Source organism: Mytilinidion resinicola (genome assembly GCF_010093595.1).
Source record: "Mytilinidion resinicola strain CBS 304.34 unplaced genomic scaffold BDZ99scaffold_27, whole genome shotgun sequence".
Lineage (NCBI taxonomy): Eukaryota > Fungi > Ascomycota > Dothideomycetes > Mytilinidiales > Mytilinidiaceae > Mytilinidion > Mytilinidion resinicola.
This window is the reverse complement of record NW_022985463.1, coordinates 298,125-315,968: the sequence shown is the minus strand read 5'-3', so window position 1 is coordinate 315,968 and position 17,844 is coordinate 298,125. Positions and strand designations below refer to the sequence as shown.

Genomic DNA, 17,844 nt, shown 5'->3' with positions numbered 1-17,844 from the left:
GCCTCTCATTTTCTTTTTAGGTGCGTCGCCTCTAGATCTTTTCTACTTTCGTGTTCCCAATCATAGTTCCAGGGCTGACAAACCGTGGTTGAGAAAAGCGTATTTACGGTCGTACGCGAAGGCCAGCCACCAACACTACCAGCTGCACCTAGGCAGGACACTGACGGGTAGATCACGCTGAGTGGTAGTCAGATCACGCTGAGTGGTAGTCAGAAGGAAAACGAATCAAGACTAGATGTGGGGCCAAAAGCTGTTGTATTGATGATGGTGAGGAAGCTAGCTATTGAGCGGAAGGAGGAAATATATACAGGAAGCTTCTGAGTAAGCCAACAGCTATGAAGGAGCCGACAACGCCTTTTGCGAGCGGTGTTTGATTTTGCTACTATAGTGCCGTGTCTAGTTGGCTACTTTTCTACGGCGCTTCGTTCCTTCTTGAGAGTATCCCTGATCTCATCCAAATCAACCACAACGCTAGGGGAGACCGTATAGGTCTCGATGTATCGTGGGTGAAACTCAAAGTCCATCCATTCTGGAATATCTCCATATAGAGTCCAAGATTGTGACTCCAGAATTTGGCGACATTCTTTTTGGCGGCGACCTTGGCTGACTCGTTGACCTTCCCAACCCTTTCTATTCGGCTATAAGTCTCCTCGTCTGACTCCCGTCCCATGAAACATTGACCTCCACTCCATAAATCCCGATAACGACATGCCAGGGCCAAGGTAGCCTTTCTAGTTGCAGGAAATCTATCTCGAATTTTCTTCGCTGACCCTACTATCCAGTCATGAAGAGGGGCACGCTGGTGTAGACAGCGACCTGCAGGGCCATCACACAAGTGGGAGCAGTGTACTGTGTAGACGAGGCTGGTGACAATCTTCGCAAAGGCCGGACGGACCGAAGGACTACGAGTGATTGCACGCAAGTCCTTTGCCATCGCCTGATAATAACCGATGGGATCTGACGGGTAGTCCGATAATGTGACTAAGTCTCCAAAAGTCTTTCGGCTCATGACTTTAGTAGCTTCCGCTCTCGTGTGGTGGCAGATGCTTAATTCTTCGAGACTTTGTCCGTTCCAGTACTAAAATACTCAGGTTGAAATTGATGTGAACTCTGATTTCTATGGGTGTCTAGCTCGTTGTTTATATACTAGGGGAAGGAGGGGGGCCAGCCCCGGGGGCATAACGTGGTATCTCTTCCTGACGCGTTACTTGATTCATCCTGTTTCCTGATACAGTACTGATACCGTGCTGCAGCACTGCTGTTGCACTACCTGTTACTTCCTCCTGTATCAGCATGTTATCCTGATACGTTACTGCATATGAGTTGCTGACCCTAGGTTGTAGTGCTGCAACCCGAGTAAAATGCGCCGAAGAAACTCGTGTAGCTACAGCTAGTGCAGAGGTAATCGCGAGAGTCGACGAGGTACACATCGTAGATCTGCTCTCTAAGCTCGAGTGGTAGGTCGAGGAAGCTGATGCGAGATTCATCCATCCTTGGAGAGGCAGTCCATCTGGGAAGAGACATGATCAAGGGTTGAAGGGGGTTGATGAAGTCGGTGAAGTTGAGAGTTCGATCTTATGATATTGGCTTATGGAGCACTCTTAGTGAACGGTAGGATTAACGTGAGGTAGAAATTTGCTGTGAATGACAGTGTGTATGTGAGAACGACGCACCATGGATGGTGCGTCCGTATTCTTGGCAATATATTTTCCGACTTCGGTGACAAATTTGGAGAAATGTATACTTCAATGGCACAGTAGGCGAGAGCCGGTTCATAAAATACCTCGAAAGTCATTGAAAAATAGGAATCAGTGCTGAGTAGTTGATCCTCAGTCTATTTTAGGTGCCACTAGAAATTACCACTCGCCCAAACTTCCAAAAACTGCTCGAAGTAACCCTCATAGTGATGAACGATCGAATCCAGAGCCTCATCTTACCCGATCTTTGCAATATATATCCACACAAGTGGTCTGACGAGGAAATATACTAATGACACGCCTTCCAGTGGAGGGAGAATACTTCCTCTACCTCAACCGGAACCTATGAGCTCGACAGTTGTCACTGAAGTGACTGTCCTCTGGCAATACCATATTGAGTCCAATCCCACATTTTGCCAACATCATTCCAATCCACAACCTTCCATGTGCATGTGTTCGGAAGCCAATGCGATAGGTTCTCAAGCTCCTTCGCAATATCGAGAACGTCTCCACGCTTATAGAGGTAACGAGAAAATATGAACATTTCGCAGTCACTGCCGAAGAGAGGCTTGGCCTCGGGGTGCTTTTCAAGCAGGTTGTATACGTGAGCTCTCCAATCCTCCTGGCCGTCAAGCTCGAGTTTGAAGTCCGGGTACTTCGCAAAAGCGGCCTTGATGACAGGGTCTTGGAGTAGCCGGTGAAATTCCTCTCGTGTAAGTTCTATAATCCTGTCGCCGAGTATCTGCAAATTGTCATAAACAGCATCCCTAGGATAGCACTGCGCCTTCTTGACGAGGTATCGATGGGTCGTGTTTGGATGTGCTACTTTGAGCGCAACTATTGGAGGCGGAAGGAGAAATGTGATGGACTCAAGCTTGAAGAAGTACCGCAGTCCATAACAGAGTGCTTCGTGCAACTCAGAGGAGTCATGAGGCCCAATCGTGATCCAGACATGCTTAATGCGTCGCTTTTCGTCTCGTGTCAGCCGGGTGATCACCTGCCAAAAGTCGGCTAATGCCATTACAAATGGCAGATTTTCCATGGTTGGCAGGGTCTCGCTTGCAATTTTCTGGCAGGTGGAAAGGAGGCCGGGGGTTATTGTGCTCCTGTGGCAGTGTTAACGTGGTTGCAAACCTGGGGGGCAGCTCGAAAGGCTCACTTACCTAGCAGCAAGCTCCTCGGCTATCCTAGGTATTTCGGTTTTGACTAGATATGGTTCTCTCTCGAAATAATATGCATTTATGGACTTATCCTGTTGCTTGGATTTTACGTGAACGGGGTCCTGGAAAAGGTGGCCCCAAATGGCCAACCTGATTTCTGCTGGGAGCTGAAGCAGTGGAGAGGCACGCTCGGGATCGATGTCATCGGCAGTTGACTTGGATGCCATATTGACCAGATCTGGGGGTCCAAAGATTCTTCGTTGACGTAGAGGAGGTGGTGCTTTTGAGCCCCCCTATCAAGCGATTTTCGAAAATCAGTTATTTCACCGGAAGATCGGCGATTGGGGGCGATATCGCATCTCGATGAACGGGGGTACACTAGCCAAAGACCAGCAAGATTTTGGGTTGTACAAGCCCAAAATCAGGGAGAGTTAAGGTTGTACACGCCCCCGATCGGCGATAATCAGGCTTGTTGTTCCCTCCCGATTGGCGATTTGGGGCCTGTACAACCTTAATTCTCGACAATTTTAGGGCTAGATCCAAGGATGAAACTTCTCTTCCGATATAGCATATATGACCCAAACTTCTACATCAATACTTTACAAGATGTAGCTTCCTTCGCCGTAGCTCCATTATATGGATCATGTAACCTTAGGGGCCTTTAACTGCTGACTGAGTAGGTAAATCTCGTTGAATACTGGCGTGTATATAGAACCTCAAGTCTCGCTGATTTTTGGCTTGTTTGTGCTACCCCATAATCGGCGATTTTGAGGCCTGTACGATCTCAAAAATCGGTGATATTAGGGCTTATGGTAACCACCCGATAATCGAGAGAGCCGAATCGTCGCAATTCTTAGGAATTAGTAGATGCCACGAAAAATAGTTAATATGGCCCCCAATCGCCGATTTTACGGGAATACAGGTGATGTATAAGTATCGCTTAATGAGGGGGGCACACTTCTGAGGGGGATACGTGGTAGTAGGCTCAGGGTCTAGGGCTGGGGGGCGGGTGGTGGGATGATACGGTTCCGTTGTTGCGAGGTGTTGGGGGATCTGCGTGAGATTTATATAGGGTAGAAGGTCGGATTTCTAGATAATCGTGACTTGGGGCGATGAAGCCCTGCCGCGACATGACCGCTTATATAGGTTCTCATAATCATTTGCGAGAAATCTTTGCAACACCTGTAGTGCTTCAGTGAATCCAACAATCCTAGGCCGGTGCTACATCACCATGTATAAAACGTGGGCCATACCTCGTGCCGATTCCATGGACCATGAACTTCATAGCAGTACTCGTAACTTGAGAGAACTTATGCGGAGAAGCTAAATCATGTTGCACGCGCGGCTCTTGTATACAATCCCTCGCCATCGGAATCCGTACACTTGTTTATAACTGCCTTGAGGAGCTTCATGATGTTATCAGCATTCCGACCGAGGGAGAATTTCGGCATTGTGGACGACGAGTAAATTTGCCAGGCTACCGCAGACAGCGTCAGCAGGGTGTACGCAAAGTGGAAGTGTATGGTCTGCCATTGGATGATATAGGTACGCTAGAGCCCCACGGCCCTCACCAACATTAGCAGGGAAGCGTACGGATATCTATAGCAAGACACTATAGAAACAAAGGAGCCAATCAAATGTATTGAAGTAGATGTTTATGTTTTAGAATGATCCAGAGCCAGGTTACGTGAAAAGTGCACCCTTTGCCCTTCAGAGTTTCAAGCCTCTTAAGTGTCCCATTACCTTTCCAGCCTAATATCTTGACAACTCGAGCGCCTACTCCCGTCCCTCTTTACCTATTTACCCAAACCCCCTGACGCCGAGGCTAACGCCTCTACTTTAGGAATCTAGCGAATGAAATGAAGTCAAATATGGCTAACACTGAGAAACAATAGGGCAATAACGGTAAGAAGATTCCAAATGTCGGTCAACGCGGCAGTGAGCAACATGTTCGAGGGATGTAGAGTATTAAGAGATGAAAAGGCCTGCAAAGACCGAAGCATCATGTTCTTCTCATCGTTGCGGCAGCCTCGATAATTTCAGAATAGCTTTCTAGATCGCTGCGGCCTCGCTTCTCAAACTGCCCCCGCAAACCGAAGATGAAGCCCTGCTTAAAAAGCATGACCAGGAACGGAGAGATCGAATTCAAGCTGCATCTGAAACGGACTGCATTCGGCGCGTGCTAGGACCTCTATACTATGCGTATCAGAGACCATACTTGAATCTGGACTGAGTTCTTGAGATGCGTACTTTTCATATGTTCCACAGAAGCTTGTTCAAGTAGTCACATTTTAGCTCGGAGTACAAGGTACGTTTAGGTTAGAGTGTTGTATAGAGGGACATCAACATTAAAGTCTCGTGACTTCGAGCTTTAGCGTCGACGTTAAGAGCCGAGTCTCTTCCGAGAAGAAGCCGAAGGGGCGTTTTCCCCAGAGTTTAAGGTACAGTTGACGTGGGAGCATTGAGAAGACGATGAGAATTGTAATAGCGAGATCCTCCTTTATAGGTAGCAGAAAGACCTGAGAGATTGAGTATTGAAAAAAAGAACTGTTACCTCAATCTCTTCATGTCCATTCTAAAGGCGTCGCAGAGCCCCCTGATATCAACATGCTTTTCAAAGGATGGTTTGGCGCGAGTAATGGTCCATCTGATATCATCGATAAGGTTGGATTGGATACAGTGCGCGATATAGAGATGGATCACAGCAACCAGGGCGAGGGCTTAAGTACCAAGCCGCTCCACTGGTTGGAGGAAAGCCACATTAACAAAGGATCCCTGGGAGAAAAGACTGGTAGAAATGGTCTTTACAGCCCATGATCACCACGAGAGGCTACGAATGTCTGATATATAATCGCCGCAAGTTCCTGTGCATCGAGCTTTCATGGTTGAACACAGGTGGTGGGATACCGCTGTAAGAGAGCCGTAGAATGCTCAAATTCGAGGCCGGCGTAGGTGTATTCCAGATTGTGATTGTTGAGTTGATGATAGGGTAAAGAAGTTGAGATAGCATAAAAAGTGACGATTAGGGTTTTGGTGGAGAAGCGATGGAACGTCACTAGTAGCCCGAGGAGGCCTTCCTAGCAAAGCTAGACTCGTTCGAGCTTCGTGAGACCCACAAAAGAGGTCCCACTCTAGCAACCCGTTCCTCCATCCCAACACGACGATCTCACATCGACAAGGGCAATGATAAACCCCGCTGTCCTGACCAACGGTGCAAGTCTACTTCGCAGGAGTCTTCCGATGAGAGCGATAACAGGTTCAAGGCGGCCTGATAACGCCGATCATGAGTGGAGGTCGTCCCCGCGGTAACGGCATATATATCCTGGGTCGCGTACGTCGTGTGTATCAGTTTCACAGTGTTTAAAAGACCAACACCAGATTCCTTCCCCGCTTTGCCGCTATCACAGCCGCCAAACACCTCACCATGGCGGAGAAACTCGAGGAGAAGACAGGGGGGGTTTCTCAAGTGCCACCCAGCATTCTAGAGGGCCAGACTGCTACTGAGAAGCAGATGCGGGACATTGGAGCCGATCTGTATCTCGAAGTTCAGCAGTATTCGCGAGAGGAACTAGAAGCGGAGAGGAAGGTGGTTCTGAGGAAGATTGATTGGGTTATTATGCCTATCGTAAGTCTATTTCGTACCTATCAGCTCCTTTGATGTACCGGGAAGGGCAATGAAAGAAATGTGCTTCACAAGGACTCTCATATCATCATTGCAGACCGAGACATATCTTATTTGATTCATCAAAATCACATGACCCAATGTCTTTCATGCAACGCTCTCAGTAAATGGCATGCAGACTTGGAGAGACAGCAAGAGTTTGGAAAAGATATCTGACATTCCATAATGTAGATCTGCGTAACATATACAATCCAATTCCTTGACAAACTGTCTCTGAACTACGCTTCCGCGTACTCCCTGCTCGAAGACCTGGACCTTGTAGGGTATGCTTGATCCCCTTTCTTTCTTATCTTATCCATATGCCCAGTATAAGAATTGGCTGTTTGAGAGAAATAACGTCTTAGATTGCTAACTGCTTCCATAGCCAACGATACTCTTGGGTAGCCTCGATTTTCAATTTCGGCTACCTCTTCTGGGCCATTCCCGCAAATCTTCTCGTTCAACGTCTACCCGTCGCCAAATACACGGGTAGCATGATCCTCATATGGTCCGTTCTCCTCTGCTGCCACGCTGCGACTTCGAACTACGCCGGCATCCTCGTTCTGCGATTTCTGCTAGGAATGTTTGAGGCCTCCATCTCTCCTGCTATCATGAACATCTGTAGCATGTTCTACACGCGTTCTGAGCAGCCTCTCCGGATGTGCGTCTTCCTCGCATTCAACGGAATGGCCACGATGGTCGGAGCCTTACTTGGATACGGGCTAGGCCACACCCACTCCTCCACCATCAGCAGCTGGAAACTGATCTTCCTCGTGATCGGTCTCATGAATTTCGTCTGGTCATGGGTCTTTGTTCGTCTTGCCTTCATCCTTCTCCAGCATCCATTTACTAACACATAAACAGCTCTGGTTTATGCCCGACTCCCCCTCAACCGCTAAATTCCTCACGCACAAACAGCGCGTCATAGCCATCGACCGCATCGCCGAGAACATGATCGGCGTGAAAACAAAGCAATTCCAACCCAAGCAAGTCGTCGAAGCCCTCCTCGACATCAAAGTCCACTGCCTCATGCTCATCGGCCTCGCGTGCGGCGTCATCAACGGCGGCGTCTCCAACTTCAGCTCGGCCTTGATTAAGGGTTTCGGGTTCTCGGGGATCTACGCCACGCTGTTGCAGCTGCCCACCGGCGCCTTCGAGTTCTTCTTCGTGCCGCTGTGCGGTCTCGCGGCTAGCTATTTCAAGAACACGAGATGCATCATCCTCGCTATCATCTGTCTCCCGCCGCTTGGAGGGCTGATCGGGATAAGGCTCACGTCGCTGGACCATAGGTGGTCGCTCGTCGGTTGCACCTGGCTCCAGTATATGGTCGGCGCCCCCGTCATCCTCTCCTGGAACCTGCTCACCTCTAATATCGCGGGCCACACGAAACGCTCCATCGCCAATGGGCTGTGGTTCTGCTTCTACGCCGGCGGCAACATCGCTGGCGCGCAGATCTTCTTTGCCCGCGAGAAGCCGCGTTACTTTTCCGCGCTGACTGGCCTCATTGTGAGTTATTGTGGGATGGTTGTGATAGCGGTGTTTTTGCGGTTCTATATGATGTGGGAGAATAGGCGGAGGGATAAGCTCATGGGACCTGGGGAGCGGACAGCGAATGGAGCGGATGAGCAGGCGATTCTAGAGGGGTTTAAGGATGTTACGGATAAGGAGAGTTCGCACTTTAGGTACTGTTTGTGAGGGGGGAAAGGGAATTAAGGGGTGGGTTGATCCAGTAAGATGTCGTAGAAGCAGATACCACAGAAGATAGGACGTATCCAACATCGTCGCCAGAAGCTTTGCATCCGTGCACTTTCAACCTTGGATTACTCTACTGGGAACTCCTTTCGTTACCCCTCCTCATGGTCCGTGCACCTACCGCTTCTGGCAAGTTGGTCACCAAAAAGTGTGGAGTACAGAGCGACTCCAAACCGCACTTCTAATTAATTCGTATAAATTCAACAACACGTCCTGAGGACTTGTCCTCCTATTGAATACATGTACAGACTGACGCGAAACTTTCTACCGTGTCAGAATTTGAATGGAGGCGCTGGTTGTGGAGATATAGTGGTTGGGTGGATGGTGCTTAAATCTTGGAAAAGTGCATGGAAGCGGCGGAGTTGGGTGGGCAGATTCAAAAGGGACAACATCACCACGCGGTAATAGTTAAGTACGGAATTGAGCTGGGCATTTGGTTAGTACATTCTGGTTTCTAGGAGTCTCCGTCAACGTGTTGTGGAGCTACAGATCTACATTCTATTGTGGGGTTTCACGATCTCTATCAAGCACATCCAGGTATCATATCTCTAGCCTCTCAACCGCCTCAGCCAGGTCATCATCTCCGCCCCGCTCCTTCGTCTTTGTCTCGATAGCCACCTTTGCCTCAGACCTTTCCGCGAACACCTCCCCCGCCGCCAGCCTGATACCCTCGCACCCACCCTTACCGTCAAACTCCACACCGAGAAGCTCGTTACACACCCACTCCGCCGTCCTTGTGTGCAAGCTTCCCTGACGCACATTACCCCAGTCCACCTCACTCCTTCCCTCTGCCAGCGCCTGGAACACCACAAGCTGGTCCTGCATATACTCATCCACACACCCACCGCTCTCGATCTCCGCCACCAGCTCATTAACAACCTGCTTCACGAGCGCGCGAATCGCGTCGTCGATACGACCATCCTTGACGCGGTGGTCATACAGCCAGTCGCGGCCTAGCTTGCACCCTATGCTGCTCGTGGCAACGAGGAGGAGGTAGAAGCGCTTATCACTCTTGCTGTCCTCGAATGTGACGTCGATGTCCATGTCCGCGTCGGAGTCAAAGAGGGATCCAGAGCGTTTTGCCAGGACAGTGTCGAGCTCGTCGCGGAAGTGGGCTTCGCAGGCCTGCGGCGCGAGGATGGTGGCTTGGATGTGGGTTATAGCGCCCCGCTCTCTGAGCGTGAAAGCGGGAAGTGTGGTTTTCGGCGCGAGCGGTGTGACGGTGAAGGACATGCCGCCGATTTTGTTGCCGCCGTGTGTCCAGCCGCGGGAGTGGAGTTGGCTGGTGATAGGGGGGAGCCCGACGAGGGAGAGAGTAGGGAGGAGGACTTGGGAGATGTAGTCGTAGGAGGGGGAGAGGGAGGAGTTCGTGCCGCCAGTTATGCGGATGCGGATGGGTTTGGGTACAGAGTCTTCTGAGCGTGTGATGGACAGCGAGGAACCGGAGAAGAAGAGGAAGGGGAGAATAGCTTGGAAGACTAAGCCGATGCTCCCGGGGGTGCTTTGAAGGATCTGGGATTCGATGATTGCCTTGCCGTCGGCAAGTTCGCGTTCACGGTAGTCGAGGAGAGAGGGTAGGCCCTTTAGTATGTCAGCTTGCGTACAGGCTAGAGCGTTAGTTAAGAAGTCTGCGTTGCTAATATATAGGGTGCTTGGACGAATGGCTTGATGTAGAAAAACAAATGGTGTTTCTGGCGTCTCATAGATAATGATGCGGGATCGATAGTTTGAAGGGATAAGATACGTCTCTTTCGTAGGCTCTGGCAATTCTACGAAGTGACCTTGACAGTGGCATTCATAGGCCGGAAGTTAGACATCGCAGCTGAGATCTCATACCTTTGTATCAGGCGCGAAGAGGAGCTGTTTACTCTTCTTTCCGGCTCCACTCAATCGAGCATGACAGGCAGCTCCGAGCCACGTGACGGATGCTAGATGCTGCATCTTGAGTCCCACCCCACCAGATCGATTGCCTCGAATGTCTGTTATTTCGACGGGAATTGTGGTGAGGGCCGAGACGCCGACTGCGATTCGAAGGAGCTGGCCCCCACCCTCGAGAGTAGTCCCCTTTAGACGTATCACGGCAGTCATGACAAGGGTTTTCTGAAGCCGAAGGATGGAGATGTTGAAGGTCTTGTGGAGGACTGCAAGGTTTTTGAGAGTAACGAGAGTTTCCGGCAGCACTGAGAAGTAAGGCCTCAGATTCAAAGAAAGCACATTAGAACTCTTTTAGAGAAAGCTAGGCGCCTATAATCTTCAGGTAAGGGGGTGAATCACAGTGTATGAGTTGGTGCACATTGGGAGTCATCCCCTGGGCGGTGGCTGGGTAGAATTAGACCTAGCGAGCCTAGCTACATCTACGGAAGCAGCCTGCAGGTGGGATCTTTATTGAGATTAGAACGCGTTATGGGCCGTGTCGAGACGATATGATTCAACATTCACAGGACGAATTCAACAAAGCTCATGGAGGATAGGTAGATGCAGGTAGGCTGCAGTCCAAACCTTTCAAGATGGGTCTAGTCAACGGTGGCTTGAGCGGAGAATTGTGGGTCCGAGCGCCTATTCTCTCCTCGAAACTTCTCCACCTCGACCTTTCGTCCAATTGTTCACAAAATCTCCTTCCCGACCAATCGACGTGGCGGGCGCTTCATGTCCTTTTTCAAGGACTATCCAAGAGCGGCTGACAAGCCCATATCGCTCCACTAATTGTTCTAGTGCCTTCATTGTTTACCGACAGTTTCCTCACCATGGACGTCGTATGTCAATGCGGTGCTATCCGATTCAAAACTCCGACTGCAACCCCTCTCGATATATTCCACTGTCACTGCACCGAATGCCGCAAACAGTCGGCTTCAGCATTCGGCACCTCCGCGATCTTTCCGGCCTTCACCCTGCCTCCCGACCTACCTCTTGGAATCTACACGCGTCAAACCGATAGTGGTAGAACACTCGATTGCTACTTCTGTACCGGATGCGGGACACGGATACTTCACATTGGCCGAGACAATAGCAAAACTGTCAGTGTCAAGGGCGGGTGTATTGAAGCGCTCGATTGGAGCAAGGCGAAGCATATTTGGTGCTCCCGGGCTGTGGTCAAGATACCCGAGGGCGTAGAAAGGTGGGACGAGGAGCCCGACGATTAACGGACAAGGTTGAAGAGACTCGGCTCAGAGAATCTCTTCTCGGTGATCATCCAAGTCCGTCATTTCTACATTATCACTTGATTGCCGAAAGACAACACGCCAGTCGAATGCTACATTGCGCGCCAGGGAGTAAATTTTCGGCGGTTTGGAACGTTTGTGTCCGAGACTTCAAATCTTCTTCGGCTGTATACTTGTACTTCAAGCGCGGTCACCTCTTACTATTTTATCCATAGCTTCACAGCCGAAAGTGTTCCATTCGACCAGCTTCCTCGATGATCCTTGACACCCGCGTCATTTCATTTGCAAGAACGGACAGTCTCGTTATTGGTAATCATAAAGTAGCTACCACTAATCTCACAAGCATGACGGCCATGACACCCGCTGTCTTCCCAGGAACTTTCTCGAACCAGGACCTTCGTGCAGGAAACGACGAATTTGCCATCTGCACCCCCACCTTCGTAGTGTCGACTCAATCTAAATAATAAACAAGACAGGCATTCAGATCAACAGATAACGGGTTGCCTGTCATGCCCTAGAGACGAGGATGTTTCACCCATCATGATAGCAAGGGTCAACTATATCGCAAGTCGCCGAAAAACCTCATCACCATTCCAATCACGGCGATTGATAAGACAACACGTCAGTCAAATAAAGAGGACCCACAGCGTTCTGGCAGCGTGGCAACCCCACCCCTAGTCCCACATGCCGATCCGACTTCTACCATGTGAGCATCTCGGGTGGTCGCCGAGCTGCTCCTGGATTGCGTGCATCATCACGTCACGGCATGTGTGTGGAGACCTCGTATGTTCAAAATGCCGAAAACATTGAAGTGCCGAGCCATTTCACCACTGTCATGGGTAGAGTTATAAACGAAACGTTACCAGGGGGCCGTAAACTCGGTATGATAAGACAGCTGGCTGGCAAATAATCGGGCCAGTATTAGAAGGAGCTGGTGTTGATTTCCTTGAATTTAGACTGCTTGGCATCTATGATTTTCAATCTTCTTCCGGGTGCGGAGAAGCTTGAGAGCTGACAGACTTGATGAGTACGCCAGCAGAACTCAGTCTAAGGCGAACACGAGAATTTCGCTTGGCCTCCAAAGTGACAATCTAGTCCAAAAGGAGTCTTTGTTTAAGTGTTTCGAATTTCGGCTCCTTCCGAAGCACGGCAGGATCTGCAAACGGTATTGTCAACTAACCAACCACTGAAAGAATCAACCGAAGGTGCAGTAGAGCTGCATGATCACCCTGCTGGGCCTGGCCCCATAGTCAATCGGATAGGACGCTTCTAGCAGGTCAACGACTGGCTGCGGGAGCATCCGCTCACCTGCCGCATGGGTGATTAGCTGCTTAGGTTGGCACGAATAGGGCAACTCAAGACCACAACGGCACTCATCATGCAGGGTCTGTCTTACGAACGACCAACATCTGAATAAACTCCGTTTCGTCAACATCGTCGGCATGGACCCTCGAATTTCGATGCCTTCTAGGCACATGTAGGCCTCCACGACGCGCCTCTTTCATCATACTTCTCCTGAACCATGCACCGTACGCGAGGATTTAGCGATATCTTAACCCGTGTGCATGCTTTGGGATTCGCCAGAGTCACCACCTGTAGATACGAATATGTGGTGGCCTTGATCACCTTATCAGATATACCTCCGACTATCCACAATCAGCAACTCCACAAGAATTGATCTCCAGCTTTTAATCTATCCTAGAGGTTCGCCGAGATATTCAAGTGTATCCAACCTGTTTTATTCCCGGTCTGCCTCTTCTTTCTTCGTATACAGTTCTCTGCTGGTGGGTCCCGGAGCAAACGCTGCATTCAGCTGTCGTGATGCGTCTGTCCTAACCCCGTATTGCAGTCCATTTCACACCAATACCGTCACATCGACGGCTATCCTGAACTTACCATAGCGGTGTTGCTGATCCTTACTATGGTACATTCCATGGATGGCATCAATGAAACCGTGGACTCTTGGGGCGAATTTGGCCCGACTCGAAGTATAAGTAGATGCATATCGACCGTAGACGATTACTGCAGCTCATCACCATTTTCTCAAATCTATGCATCTACACCATCAACTTTCTTTTTTACTCGTCCCGTGGTTGACCCTTTCGTGGTAAAACTCAAGCCATAGTGTTCTGTTATTGGTCGTACCCCAACCATTGACCCCTGTATATTTCCAAATCACACACTGTGCCCTGCGGCTTCGCGCACGTTTCTCCTCCAGTTTCTCGGCTCCCACAGGCCGGAGCGTCTCTTGGTGCCTACCCGCGGCTCGGTTTCCAATCCCGTAAAAGGATTGCCAAGACGGCGTCACAGTACATTCACAGGATGGCTGCGCTCTCTCCCAACACCAACAACCCCGATGTAGGACAAGTCGCTCGTCGAGACAGTGTTCACGCCATGGAAACGAAAGAAGACCCTTCCGTTGTGTCACTAGAGTTCTCTGAGAAGCTCACGTCAAGTTCGTTTTCCTCAAACAGCTTAGAGGTGGCAAGGCCAGCGCCTCCACTGCCACCAAAACATGGAAATACTCATACTAGATGGCTTTCACGTATGTATGGTTCTTCTCATCATCGTCTTCGTAAAGGAGTAGTTCCAGCGTTGTGAAGCATTATCAATGGCTCATGCTAACTTAGTTTTTCAGATACATTCTTCACGGTTTATCGGAAGATGTTCGCGGCCATATTCACCTTCAACATGATTGCTCTTGTCGTCTTCATGGCCAAGAACAAAGGCTCTCCTACCATGGCCAATGCCAAGAACGCATGCTCCGCCAACATTCTAGCCTCAATTTTGATGAGACAAGAAAATGCTGTCAATCTTGTGTATGAGCTCTTTACCTGTGTTCCACACTCACTACCTCTTTTCATCCGCAAGAAGCTCGCCAAGGTCTACCACTACGGAGGAGTCCATTCTGGATGTGGAGTTGCTGCTGTGTTTTGGTTCGTCCTTTACACCGTTCTTGCGACTATCCACTTCGCCCAGAATCCCACTCATGGCCTTCCAGTTGCAAACGTTGTAACATGCTACTTCTGCGTTATGATGTTCATCTTCATTCTCGCAGGCGCATATCCACGAATCCGCATTAAGTTCCATGACCATTTCGAAGCTGTGCACCGTTTCGCCGGCTGGTCGGCTCTCATCACCCTTTGGGCGCAAACCTTCATCATCGCCGTCCACACGTATAACACAACCCACGTCTCTCTTGCTCATGCCATCTTCACCGCGCCCTCCTTCTGGTTCATCGGCCTGTCCACATGCTGCACCTTTTTCTCCTGGTCACGGCTCCGTCTGCGCACTGTACGCGCGGAAGTCCTCTCGTCCCACGCCACACGTCTCCACTTCGACTATCGCAACATGCCCCCCTTCTACGGCCTCAAAATCAGCGATCGCCCCATGCTCGAATGGCACGCTTTCGCCACGATCCCCGCAGCCGACGGCAAGGGCTTCAGCGTCGTCGTGTCCAACGCCGGCGACTGGACGCGCAAGACCATCCAGAACCCCCCGAAGAAGCTGTGGACGCGCGGCTACCCCCTCCACGGCCTCCTCTACACCACCCGCCTCTTCCGTCAAATCGTGCTCGTGGCCACTGGCTCTGGCATCGGCCCGTGTCTGAGCCTCATGCACAGCAATAAGACTCCGCGCCGCATCTTCTGGAGCACGCGGGACCCGGTCCAAACCTACGGCCAGGGAGTGGTGGATACGGTGCTGAATGCGGACTCGAATGCTGTGATCTGGAATACTAGTGGAAGAAACTATCCGGATATGGTCTTGGAGGTCTGGAAGCTGCTTGTTGAGTGCAATGCGGAGGCTGTTTTCATTATTAGCAATCCGAAGGTCACTAAGAAGGTGGTGTATGGTATGGAGAGCAGGGGGGTGGCGGCGTACGGAGCGATCTTTGACTCGTAGAGGGGCAAAATTGCGGGGAATAGCAGGGGGATCCGCTGGATATCAGGCCTCAGACTGAAGCGATTGGGGAAGGTTGGAGGGAGGTTTCGTTCCCTGCAGTATCCCTTCGGGCTTGTAGCGCTCTCACTTTGTTGGCGTTCTTCTGTTTTCATGTACGTTTTGATTCTGTCGCTTTGTGTCTACATCTCCTTTTACGCGACTTAGATAGCTGGACTATAGAGGACACTCGCTCATGGAGTTAAAATGTACGTACATACAGCTTCTATTGCTCTCCGTCACCTGTGTCCCTGTTTGTGCGTTCTTTGTTTCTCCAAGGCATGCTGTTCAGGGTATGAACAATATGTGGCGTCTCCCAACGTAAGACTTGCGATGCCATCTTACCCCAGGCCACCTCACACGCTGCCTTCATAGCTCCAGCGGTTCAATCCGTCCTCCGTACCCAAGTAGGAAGACAAGTTTCTGTGCCAATTATGCCGCGCCTGAACCTGTTTCAGCCTCTGCACCAGGCCGCATTCCTGGGTTCTAGGTACTTGACTAAGACTGTCAAACTCAGAAGTGATGTCTATTCTGAGAACCGCATGAAACGCGCGCAGGATTTCACCGAGCCGAGTAAATCTTAAGGGTGCGGCGCCGGGAATAGGGCGGAAGGGTCTCTGGTATTTCTAGAATGATTAGGTACATACATACATGGACAGGCACTTTCTGTTCGACGCAAACAAAGGATAGTCATGACTCATGCCCAAAGTCTTGTTCTCACTTTGCCAAGTTGCCTTCGCAGAAACACCGTACTTCTTTTCCACACATACTTCAGCCTCTTCAATGTCTCCGCCGCATCAATCGTGTGTCCCTTTATCTTCAGATTCCGCATACTCCCAATCTCATTCCGTTGCACCCATCCATCCTAGTGGCCTCGGCTTTCGCATCTATGACTCCCGACTCCATGATTCCAAGGTTGGGCTCCTAGCCGCAGACAACCGCGTCTGGATAGCGCTATTCCAGCCCATTGCCCACCAACGAGGATTTATGACTTTGATTGCTCAAGGGGTGTTTTCTGTTGCGATCAGGAGGTAGATTTCGGGGTGCTCTACGCAAAGTTGAGCGGGTGGTACCCGGATTCTAAAAATGTCAGAGTCCATGATGTTGGTATAAATCTTGTCCACTTACTTCTCTTTTTCAACGGTTATGAGAAAAAGTTCCTGCAGTCTACTAGTCACGGCACCGGAAGTGAGAGACCCGGACGGGATCGAGCGGATGTGGGTTAGTCGGAAGATGTACTCCAGATGTGGGTTTTAATCTGCCATGCGCATTGAGCTCGTAGCAACTCCCTAGCCACTAATTCGGTGAGATGATACTTGTTGAGGGTCTCTTGGTTGTGAGGGCTTACGCCGCCCATGGAATATCCGGATGGACCATCGGTTATGTCTAGTCGAGGTATTTGGTGGCGGTATCGATGGATTAGTAGGAATCGATGTTCCCGGAGTCCATCTGGTCCGTATCAAAGTCTCCATGTCCTGAGCGAGACGTTGCTGCTCTCCCGATAGCCCCGCGATAACCTCATCGGCCTCATCGCGACGCTGGAGCTCTCTGCGAACATCCTTATCCTCATACCGACGAACCTCTATATCTGGAGGTTCTGTGATGATCAGCTTTGAAACTGCCACATGGATGTGGTGATTATACCCTTCGACAGCATCCTACCATAATGTTTTGAAATCCCACTCAGCCAACCAATCTGTTTGATTAGACTCAGCTCGTGGACATGTGTACGTCCTCAAGCGCCAATGTCATAGAAGAATTCCTCATACTTCGAAAAAGCTTGGCCCTCGAAAAGGAAATCGTTACTTAAAACGACATCGGCGGGTAGGTTCTCTAAGATGTGAAAGTCGCACAAGGACGTTGTTTCGGAGTCGCCATAGGACCAGTCAAGGCCAGTCACCATACCTTCAGTATACGCGCGGGAGCCGTCCGCGAACTCTAGTTCGCAGCGGAAGTCTCCTCCACTTTCGACGTAGTAGCCATGCTCTTCGGCGTACGCTCTGGACATGAGCATCACATCGCATCCAGTATCTGGAATGGCCTCGACGAAATTTCCGTCCAAGTATCCAGAGACTCGTTGCCTCTGGGACCCCAAGAGTTTGACTCCTCGGCACTGTGGCATTGGCCGCCATCTTGTGATGATGCGGTGACAGAATTGCGTCAGAGTTTTCGACCACTTTAGGAACGAGCCGCCCAATATGACGTCGTGGGTGCAGTCCGCGATCACTTGAAAGCTCAAGCTGGTAGATTTCGATTCGTTGGCGAATTTCCACCGCGATCTTATACTACCAATACACTCGACAATTCCTCCAGATGGAAGTTGGAACTTTAAATCGGATCCTTTGTCAATGGAAAGACCAAGTCTCCTGCAGTAACTGAGTGATATGACGTTCTTCTGCGCTCCAGTATCCGGGAAAGCGGAAATCGGCATTTCATTTAGAGTGCCTTCGATCTCATAGTGCTTCTTTAAAGATGCC

General features: G+C 50.2%; 8 protein-coding genes across 8 annotated transcripts; 4 read left to right on the top strand and 4 right to left on the bottom strand.

Annotated features, from left to right (window-relative positions):
- Nucleotides 1-160: 160 nt before the first annotated feature.
- Nucleotides 161-1,009, bottom strand: BDZ99DRAFT_547275 (uncharacterized protein; the record flags this gene model as incomplete). Its single annotated transcript, XM_033726895.1, has 1 exon — nt 161-1,009. The coding sequence occupies one exon, from the start codon at nt 1,007-1,009 to the stop codon at nt 413-415; it is 597 nt and encodes a 198-aa protein (XP_033570300.1). The 3' UTR covers nt 161-412.
- An 896-nt stretch (nt 1,010-1,905) lies between these two features.
- On the bottom strand, nt 1,906-3,084 carry BDZ99DRAFT_503358 (uncharacterized protein; the record flags this gene model as incomplete). The annotated part of the gene is made up of 2 exons (XM_033723957.1): nt 1,906-2,803; nt 2,861-3,084. The coding sequence occupies 2 exons, from the start codon at nt 3,082-3,084 to the stop codon at nt 2,059-2,061; spliced, it is 969 nt and encodes a 322-aa protein (XP_033570299.1). The 3' UTR covers nt 1,906-2,058.
- Nucleotides 3,085-6,231: 3,147 nt separating this feature from the next.
- Nucleotides 6,232-8,279, top strand: BDZ99DRAFT_576232 (allantoin permease). Its single transcript, XM_033728562.1, has 4 exons — nt 6,232-6,482; nt 6,711-6,802; nt 6,904-7,330; nt 7,383-8,279. The coding sequence occupies exons 1-4, from the start codon at nt 6,282-6,284 to the stop codon at nt 8,211-8,213; spliced, it is 1,551 nt and encodes a 516-aa protein (XP_033570298.1). The 5' UTR covers nt 6,232-6,281; the 3' UTR covers nt 8,214-8,279.
- Nucleotides 8,280-8,724: 445 nt separating this feature from the next.
- Nucleotides 8,725-10,562, bottom strand: BDZ99DRAFT_512133 (RNA 3'-terminal phosphate cyclase). Its single transcript, XM_033724604.1, has 2 exons — nt 10,107-10,562; nt 8,725-9,851 (listed from the first exon to the last, which is right to left on the bottom strand). Exons 1-2 carry the CDS (start codon nt 10,356-10,358, stop codon nt 8,811-8,813), a joined length of 1,293 nt encoding a protein of 430 aa, XP_033570297.1. The 5' UTR covers nt 10,359-10,562; the 3' UTR covers nt 8,725-8,810.
- Nucleotides 10,563-10,876: 314 nt separating this feature from the next.
- On the top strand, nt 10,877-11,759 carry BDZ99DRAFT_427318 (uncharacterized protein). Its single transcript, XM_033717153.1, has one exon. It carries the CDS (start codon nt 11,015-11,017, stop codon nt 11,408-11,410), a length of 396 nt encoding a protein of 131 aa, XP_033570296.1. The 5' UTR covers nt 10,877-11,014; the 3' UTR covers nt 11,411-11,759.
- Nucleotides 11,760-13,930: 2,171 nt separating this feature from the next.
- BDZ99DRAFT_427315 (uncharacterized protein) lies at nt 13,931-15,580 on the top strand. Its single transcript, XM_033717152.1, has 2 exons — nt 13,931-13,973; nt 14,067-15,580. Exon 2 carries the CDS (start codon nt 14,093-14,095, stop codon nt 15,329-15,331), a length of 1,239 nt encoding a protein of 412 aa, XP_033570295.1. The 5' UTR covers nt 13,931-13,973; nt 14,067-14,092; the 3' UTR covers nt 15,332-15,580.
- Nucleotides 15,581-15,951: 371 nt separating this feature from the next.
- BDZ99DRAFT_170896 (uncharacterized protein) lies at nt 15,952-16,471 on the top strand. The gene has a single exon (XM_033712972.1). It carries the CDS (start codon nt 16,067-16,069, stop codon nt 16,400-16,402), a length of 336 nt encoding a protein of 111 aa, XP_033570294.1. The 5' UTR covers nt 15,952-16,066; the 3' UTR covers nt 16,403-16,471.
- Nucleotides 16,472-17,111: 640 nt separating this feature from the next.
- Nucleotides 17,112-17,831, bottom strand: BDZ99DRAFT_355545 (uncharacterized protein; the record flags this gene model as incomplete). Its single annotated transcript, XM_033714603.1, has 1 exon — nt 17,112-17,831. A coding segment is annotated over one exon (720 nt), but the record flags the coding sequence as incomplete, so codon positions are not given.
- Between the last annotated feature and the right edge of the window lie 13 nt (nt 17,832-17,844).